The 9,726-nt window shown below is 36.7% G+C and overlaps 1 protein-coding gene across 3 annotated transcripts in view; it reads right to left on the reverse strand.

Moving 5' to 3' along the window:
* Positions 1–8,926, reverse strand: part of ELMOD2 (ELMO domain containing 2) — a 28,555-nt gene extending 19,629 nt beyond the window's left edge. Inside the window, exons 1-4 of one of the 3 annotated variants that reach the window (XM_082611634.1) lie at positions 8,822–8,926; positions 7,953–8,035; positions 7,542–7,689; positions 5,623–5,651 (exon numbers count right to left, since the gene is read on the reverse strand). In XM_082611634.1, the coding sequence (XP_082467760.1) occupies positions 5,623–5,651; positions 7,542–7,683 (171 nt within the window). In that variant the 5' untranslated portion in view covers positions 7,684–7,689; positions 7,953–8,035; positions 8,822–8,926. Of the gene's footprint in view, positions 1–5,622; positions 5,652–7,541; positions 7,690–7,952; positions 8,036–8,702; positions 8,723–8,821 lie in introns of those variants that run through there. The other 2 variants (XM_082611636.1, XM_082611635.1) reach the window with 2 other exon arrangements.
* Positions 8,927–9,726: the final 800 nt, after the last annotated feature.

Genomic DNA, 9,726 nt, shown 5'->3' on the forward strand with positions numbered 1-9,726 from the left:
TCTGTATTCAGGAAGGATATTGATTTGTAATTTTCATTTATTACAGTGTCCTTGTCTGGTTTTAATATCAGGATTATACTGGCCTCATAAAATGTGTTTCTTTCTACTCGATTTTCTAGGAGCTTATGTAATAGGAGTATTATTTTTTTCTTCTTAAATGTTTGATAAGAGTTCACTAGTGAAGCTAATATTGGAAGATTTTTTTGTGCAAAATGTTTAAATTACAGATTCCATTTATTAGGTATATGGCTATTTCAATTGTTTTATTTCTTTGTGTTAGTTTTGCTAAACTGTGTTTTCAAGCACTTTGTCTCTTTCATCCAAGCTATGGACTTCATTGGCATCAAGTTGTCCATAGAACCTCCTTATACTTTAGTGACTTCAGGCTGTGGTGATGCCCCCTCTATCATTCCTGATATGGGCAATTGGGGCTTTCTCTCTTTCTTGATCAGTGCTCCTAGAGGGCTATTAATATTACTAATTTTTTCAAAGAATCAACTTTTGAGCTTGGTGATATTTCCTATTTTTATGTTTACTATTTTGTTAATTTTTTCTTATTTTCATTATATCCTTTCTTTTATTTACTTTGGGTTTAATTTTCTCTCTTCTAGTTTCTTAAGGTATGAGCGTAGCTCGTTGATTTCAGGCCTTTAAAAACTGCTTTGCGTGTACTCTACAAATTCTGATATGTTGCGTTTTCATTACCATTCACTTCAATTCTCTTTTTAAATTTCCCTTGTGAGTACTTCTGTGATCCATGGGTTACTCAGATTCTTAATTTCCGGATATTTGGGGATTTTCTAGATGTTATATTTTTCTTATTTCGTTTTTTAAAAAATTAATTTATTTTAATTTTTTGGCTGCGTTGGGTCTTCGTTGTTGCGCGCGGGCTTTCTCTAGTTGCGGCAAGTGGGGTTACTCTTCGTTGTGGTGCATGGGCTTCTCATTGCAGTGGCTTCTCTTGTTGCAGAGCACAGACTCTAGGCGTGTGGGATTCAGTAGTTGTGGCACGTGAGCTCCAGTAGTTGTGGCATGTGGGCTCAGTAGTTGTGGCTCACGGGCTCCAGAGCGCAGGCTCAGTAATTGTGGCACACGGGCTTAGCTGCTCCGTGGCATGTGAGATCTTCCCAGACCAGAGACCGAACCTGTGTTCCCTGCATTGGCAGGCGGATTCTTAACCACTGCACCACCAGGGAAGTCCTCTTATTTCTAACTTAATGCTGTTGGAGACAGAAAACATACTCTGTTTGCATTCAGCCCTCTGAAACTTACTGAGACTTAAAAGACCCAGTATATGATATTTATATATGACTGTTCCATATGTACTTGGGAATATGTATTTTGCATTTGTTGGGTGTAGCACTCTATAAATGTCAATTAGGTCAAGATGGTTAATCGTATTGTTCAAATTGTATAGAGCCTTCCGATTTTCTTGTTGTACTATCATTTATTGAGAGAATGCAGTAAAGTTTCCAGCTACAATTGTGGGTTCATATATTTCTCCGTCTAGCTGTGTCTATTTTGGCTTCAAGTATTTGGCAGCTTTGTTAATAAGTGTATACACATTTAATACTGTTATGTTTTCTTGATAAATTAGCCGTTTTATCATTACCAAAAAAAAAAAAAGATTTAGTCTCCAGTAACACTCCAGGTTTATATTTTCTAAAAGAAAGCCACAAAAGCTTTTTTATGCTTATTGTTTGCATGGTATATGCTTTTAATTTCTATTCGTTTGTGACTTTACGTTTCGAGTATGCTTCTTGAAATAACATTCAGTTAGTTGGGTCTTGCTTTTTTATCCATCTGTCAATCTCTGTCTTATTCTCTAAACTTTTGGTAGATCTTTGGTTCCTAATCAAAAACAAAATAACAGCTGGATGGAGGAGAAATATAACCCATTACATTTTCTAAGTTCTCATGTATCCCAACATCGTCTAAGTTCTCACGGAGCTCATGAAGGTATATTCAATACTGGAATATACAGGACTTAAAGAATTTCTTAGGTCAGCAATTCTAAAACTTTCTCTTTTAACCTAAAACTACGTAAGTATACAAAGACCCTTTTCCCAATGATGTTTACCTTAGAGCTAAAGAAAAAGGAGGTGATAATAAACAACAAGAAAGCAACATATACAAATCACTTATCATATATTTTGTAAGAAAATAATATATGCTTATGCATATGATTTTATTACAAAATAACATTCAATAAACATAAAAGTAATCTAGTCTTTTTTTATTATACCTACCTTGATGGTAAGTTACAAATTATATGACTAGCCAAATTATATTTATAGCCAACAAACATCAACAGTGAGTTTCACCATGCAAGCAAATCTGGGGAAATTTTATATACATTTGTGTTAGTGTAACCACAGAGTGTGAATGTTTCATTTTTGAACCACAATGCCTATGTGGTTATATACTTAAAGGTTAGGTACTTAAAGTCTAATTTTGGAAAATTCGAGACCAAAAGATATGCAAATGTGCATTACTATACCATCAATGCACAGACAAGTAAACTGATGCTATAAAACTAATTTATCATTCAATAGCTAGAATGTTATCATTACTATTTAAGAGCTAAGACAGCAGCTCTAACCAAACAACAGCCAATCAAAAACATGATTAGACTGACAAAGTGTTCTTTCCCTAAATTTCAAATTTTTCAAATACCCATATATGCATAAGTACAGTGGAGCTCTGCAACATTACCATACATTGAATAGCAGCCAGACCTCTTAGCAGAATACTGAACTAGACTCCTCAAGTTCTAAAAAGGTTTTCATTTTCATTTATAAATCCCAAAGTTTTAGTAATCCTTAATATATAATTGATAAGTGGTTGGTCCTAATGTAAAATACAAGCAAATGAGACTCAATTTTTAACAATCAAGGAAAGAATTTCCACTACAGAACAATTCACAACCCAATAGGACCACACTATCACTGCTTTAGGGAACTGGCCTTAATAGATTAAAATCACTTTTATTCACAGCAATCATTGGTAATGTTAAGTATTTAAATAACTAAGAGGTTTTCATGCATATTTTAAACTTCTAAAAATTTTGTAGTGTATGTTGGTTTAATCCCATCATCACTAACATAATATTAGTGATACCTATCAGGTACTGGGTATTCTCTTAGGCTGCTTTCATTATAATAATATTTCTAATCCTGAAACAACCATGTGGATATTAATACCTCCTCTGACAATGAGAAAATGAGTAACTTGCACAAACAACTAGACAGTGATACAATCAGAATCTGAACTCAGATTTTTTTCATAGGAATATAAAAGTAGAGCAGGTTAATAGAAATATCACAAAATCAGAATTCAATTTTACCCTACAAAGTAAATGAAATATACAAATGAGACACAATACACACTATAAATTGTATATTTAAACTGATGAGACTTCCTCTATTAGCTTATTGACAAGTTTACCTTAGATTTAAAACCACAAGAAAGCAAAGCTCCTGTGATTTAATTCCGTAAGTATTTAACTACCCATTTGTTGACTATTCCTTTTTAGTATGCCCTCCGAAACACAATTAGCAATTTATATTTTTAAATAATAAATTCATAAGAATACAATTTTAATGTTTACTTTTCAAGTGAACTTTAATTGCCAGTAAATGAGATAAAAGATAATGAACATTTTATTTTCTTTAACTTGTAACCACTACCTTAAAGCCTCCAAACACTTCAGCCCACATTTACCTCTTCTGTCTCTAAATGCCTGTTTTTAATTACATTTGATTTCAGTCTTTTTTTTTTATATATATACCAAAGACCCTGGTGGAATGTTGAACATATGGCAATCATTCAAATCTTCGCTCAAGGATTTGACCAAGGCACTAGAGTTCTTAAAAAGTATCATCTTGTGTGCAGTCCCACTTAAGTTTGGGGTAATTTTACCACATATAAAATCCCATAAGTAAATTTTACGACCAAAAATGTCATTACAATCAATTTTGGTAATGATGGTTACACAGATAGATGTGAAAGTGAGTTCCCAGTTCCAGAAACCCTCCAGAGGTTCATCTACAATTTATGATATTGTTATTTTGTGAAATTGCATCCAAAGTTTCAATTAATGGAACTATACGAGTGGATAGGTATAAGCAAATTTTTAGAACGAGCAACTTGTTAACTATCTAGATCCCTACAGTCTCATTAAAAAAAAAAAGAATATTTATCACTTTATAGGATTCTAAACAAAGGGGTAGGACTCTAGACTCTTCTCCCCTCCCCAGTATTCATTCATGTATATGAGTTATTCCCACATTGGCCACTCATAAATAAAAGACTAACTAAATCAGTAAAGCACCTATTTTATAGGTCACTCTCCAAAACTTAACAGATATGCTTGCAATATTCAGCAGTGTCCATTTTCTTTCCAGCATGAAGCAGTAACTCATATTAATATCACTAGACAGTAGCAAATCAACAATTTTTGACCCTATATTCTCGATCCACATTGTACATCATGACCAAATACAAACATATATACGGATATCTAAAACAGAGATAGATGCACACACAGATAACTAAAATTAAATTTTCATGAGACCATATTTAACCTTACTACGACCGCTGTTTTCTAATTATTTTCTATTCCATTCCTTTTGTTGTTGTTGTTGTTTAATGCTGGCTGTGATCTACCATGGGATTTCAAACAATGGTCTACATGTTCCATACTCTTAACTTTGCCACACCAAATAATCTATATATAGAGAAAAAAAATTGCGAAGCACTATAGGGAAGCATGTGGTAGACCAAATTATTGGTCCCTGTTTTTCACTCCTGTGTAATTGAATTATATACCCACATGCCTAACATGGCCTCATGGTGGGCATAATGTATTTTTCCACCCCTTGACTTGGGCTTGGCCAAGTAACTTACTTTAGGGATATTAATGGACATGACACAAGAAAACTTAAAATATGCCTCTGTGGCTGGATGTTCAACGATCAACTGTGAGAAGAATATTTCCCAGGTACCTTTTCAACCTAGGTCCCACAATGAGACAACTGCAACAGACTTGAACTTGGCACCAGCTTGAAGAAGAGCCTCTCCAGTTGGCCCACAGACACATGAGCAAGAAATAAATAATGCATTTATTTATAATGCATTTATATAATAAACCTATGCCCTGAGATTTTATAAGTTTGTTACACAGCAGCAGCTAATAAACAGTATGAGGTATGACTTATTTTGGATAAAAAGGTACATGACCCAGGATTTTCTATAACTATCCAAACCTATCCTAAGGACACAGTCTATGAGAAAGTTTTCCCCCTAAGACCCTGCTTTCCCAAAAGCTAACAAGTTTTGAGGTAAAATAAACAAGCAAAACCTCAGAACAGAAAAAAATTATTCAAATACCTTCTTTGTGCACGAGCAGTGTACACAAACACATACACACACAGAAAAAAAAAGGTTTTAAAAAATAGAATACTTCTTCTAAGGTGGGAAAATTTCACTCAATACTCTTTACAGCAAAGACTCTTCTAGTAGGACATTAAAAATAATTCACTCTAAAATTGAGACATTCTTTTAAAGAAAAAGTATCTCCAAGTTAAGTTGTCTAGAATAATCTCCTTGATATGATCCTACCTTATTCTTGGAGTATGTCAAGGAGTTTTCTAAAATGAAAAAAAGAAAAGAATATTATTACTTAAATGCTGTTTGTGAATTATTATGCAAACAAATAGTATAAATATCAAGCCAGTAATAAATTACTTTAATAGTTCCAGAAGATATAATTTCTACATGAATAACATAGCAAATATTTAAAAATGTTATCCTTACAGTATGATTCCAAAATTCTCAACCCAACACACATACCAGAGCCAAAGAGGTAAAACCAACCTAATTTCCCCAGAATCATCTGTGCGGACCCCCAAGTGTCTACTAACTGCTGTAAATTCATCCACGGCTGCCTCAGAATAGCTTGGGTTCCAGAAACTCATCTTAAGAATACAGTGAGAGTACTCTATACTACCTTTTCATGTGTTAGCCTTATGAAGTAAGCATTTATATTTGAAGAGCTAGCAAACAAAACATACAACAAAGGGGCAAAAAGGAAGACTTTAGATTATCTGGACAACCATTCTCTAACCAGACAAAAAGCAAAAGAGCTTTTTCGTTCTTGCTTTCTGCTTCAAGAATCACAAGAACGTTTTTTACTGGTCTATTTACAAATTTTTCTGGCAAATAGTAAACAGTCTCCTTTTCTCAGCAATTTGAAAAATTCAAGAAAAATGTTCTTGCTGCAAAATAAAGTCTTAAAGTGTTCTTCCGCCATAATATAAAAAACCAATCAATACTACTAAGAGGTCTTATCAAGAGGTACTTTGCTCTTCTCAGAGCAGTCAAAAGAGCAAATCAAAAGAGCAGGCAATAATTTAAGTCAGCTACAAAGTTGTGAAAAATCTAGGGAAGTAATTAAACTTCAATCATCTAGCTGCCCTGAGGCTCACTCTCTCCTTTCTCTGCCATTCTTCCCGTTGTCTTGGCTACCAACACGCACTCCTCAAATCTTACAGGGGTTGATTTCTTAGTTGAAGCACACTTGTTCAACACAAAAGAGGCTGTGGTTAAGTCATGATTTTCCATCTGACACAGTGAACATGAACTGCAGCCCATCCCTGGTCTGCCTCACTCTGGCCAAAGAGAAATGACCTCCATTGTATTTCTCACCTTCCTGTGTTCTAATTTAAAGCCATATTTTCAAGTAAGTATTGAAAGCTGATCAATTTTAGAAGGTACTAGAGCAGCACTGTTCAATAGAAATATAATGCAAGCCCAAATGCAAACCACATATGTACCTTAACATTTTCTAGTAGCCATATTAGAGTAAAAGAAACAGATAAAAGTAATGTTAATATATGTTAACCCAATAGATCCAAAATATTATTTCAACATACAATGAATATAAACAATTATTAATGAGATACCTTTACATTCATATAAAGCCTTTGAAATCCAGAGTATATTTTCTAGTTCTGCACATTCAATTCAGGCTAATCATATTTCAAGTGTTCAAGAGCCACATGTGGCTATTGGCTACAGTATGGGACAGTGCAGATTTTTAGTCTAATAATCTTTCCTAGGGATCACTAGATACCTGTTATTATTCTTTCATGAACTGCATAAGAGATTAAAAGATTGAAGGATGCTGAATATAAAAATGGATCTCCTTCACTGAAGTGAAAATTTCAAAGGGCTTATAGAAGTATAGAGATTTTTCTCTAGAAAGTAGGCTGCAACCATAATCTAAGGTAAAACTGATGAATTTCAGGAGCCAGAGAAGGTAATTCTTTGCACAGATGCAGAATTAAATAATAGTTTCTTTTTCTATAGAATCAGTTTTAGCGCTGGAAGGATTCAAAGTGAGATTTCAAAGATCATGAAACTGAGATTAAGTGACTTGATCGTGATACGCAAGCGCTATTGTCACTATCAGTACTGAGAAAAATATTCAGAGTTAAATGTTTATTCGTTTTTAATTATCATTTTTCGAAAAACATTACCTATCCTGTGTGTCCTTTGTGCACCTACATAGGTATCAAAAATTCGCTGCAATTCACATTTTCCAGTCATCTGTCGTAAGAGCCATTTCATCCAAAATCGAAAGAAGTGCCCATAGAAGAACTCCCACAAAGAAATAAACATTTTTTCCTGGAGAAGGAAATATATGACAGGTTTAACGACCTTAAATTGGATTTAGAAAAAGAGAAAAAATAAGTTTATCCAACTCATCAAATCCCAAATTATATTAATAGATATAATGTTGTTCCATTGTGTCTATTTTGTAGTAGTGTTTAGGCATCTAAGACAATAATGCCAGGTGTAATATATTCCACTTAGATTAATTAAATGATACTGGCCAAACGGTTAATTTATCATTTTAAACAATTAACTGTAAAAATCAAACTACTTACTTAGATTCAAGCTCTCAGTTCACTATTTAATTTCTTATTCTTTGAGAATAGGGCTCAACAGTTCAAGAACAAAAGGACCCCACCTAAAGCAACAATTAAATCAAATATACCATATATCAGAATTGTTTGTATAAAGAATGTCTTCTTAACCCCTGTGGATAATCCCAGTTACAGCTGTCCCACAGTCAGGTGATGGCAGCAGATAAAAACACTACGTATGGCTTACAAATGAAGTACACAAACTGAACACGGAGTAGATCACACCGTGGCTAATTGCTGATTTTCCATTCAACAGGTGAACGGCAGAAATACTAAGAAGAGTAATAGACTACACCCTCGATAAAACTGAATCTTTATGCCATAAGAAAAATCTTCGGCTTCTAAATGAAGCGGGGTCGGGGAAATGTAAGTCAGGAGGAGTTACTTAAAAACAAAAATGCTCATCTCTTTCCTGCCTTAAACATTCCCACAGATAGATCATCTCCCGAGGGACTGTCAAATTCGAGATCCCCGCAGGTCAGTGCAGAATCAGTGCACAGAGACTGGCTGAACTGTGATTTTAAAATGATTCCATCTGGTCCGCGCTCATCAGGACAAAAGAAGCCGAACTGCCAAGCGGAGGGAACGCCAGCCTCAAGGCGCCTGAGCTCCCCAGCCCTCGGGGAGCCGCTGCGCCGCCGAGCCCCCCTCCCGGAGCCTGGCACAGCCCAGCTCGCGCCCTGCCCGCGAGTGGGAGGGAACCGCTCGCACAAAGCCCCGCCGGCCCGGCAGCCCCGCGGGACTTTCCGTAGGACGCCGCGGGGCTCGCGCGCCTTCAGCGCAGCCGCACCCAAGCTGCACCGGGCGAGAGGAAAAGAAACAGCAGCCACCTCACGGGAACGGGAAGAACTAGGAGGAGCTGGAGCTGCCTCGGTTTCCCCGACTGCAAACTGCCGGCAACGGAAACGACGCTACTCGCGGTACGCTCCCTGCAAGCACCGCGACCCGGAAGTCGGGGAGCGAAGCGGCGGGAACGCCTTTCCCGGCACACTGCCCGGCCCCGCCCCGCCGCCCTCTCCGATTGGCCCGAGCTCCACCAATCGCTATCTCTGAAAGGATGTCGAGCTGGGCTGGCCAGCCGCGCGTGCTCGGATTCTAGGGACGCCCGACGGTTTCCCTGGCAACCACTACCTTGAGGCACGCCCCGCGCCAAAGATCGGTCTTCGGCAGAGCGGCTCCGCACATTTTTCTCGCCTTAAATTTCAGGTCTTCTGCGCAAGCTGAAGCGGTGTACTACTCCTAGATTCCAAGCACGGGAGAAGCGATGTGCTTTGTGTAACTTTCATACCGCCAGGGTTACAAAAGTGCTTTCACCTGCATTTAATCTTAATTCTGTGAAGTAACTAGTAACAGTCCCACTTTACGGATGAGGAAACAGAATTTACGTTGAATGACTTGCCCATGGCTACTACGTGGCAGATACGGAGAGCCCTGTACGTTGAGTAAAGAAGTTTAGACTTTGTCCTGTAATGATAAACATCTAATAGTACATGGAACATTTATTCCTTAGCTAGTTTTTTCTTGAAAAAGTAACTTATGCACATGACTTTTTAAAAAAATCCAACCTCAAACAGTACATTCATTAACTCAAGTATCTGTTGATTGGCCGTTGATGCACCAGGCAGTGTTCTAAGAGGGAGTCATGCATTAAATAAATGCAAATATTTAGTATGTCAAGTGGTACTAAAGGGGTATTAGGGAGGGGAGGGAGAGTTTCTACATACAGTGTAGACAG

The sequence above is a fragment of the Mesoplodon mirus genome, assembly GCF_964341445.2.
Source record: "Mesoplodon mirus genome assembly, chromosome: 2".
NCBI lineage: Eukaryota > Metazoa > Chordata > Mammalia > Artiodactyla > Ziphiidae > Mesoplodon > Mesoplodon mirus.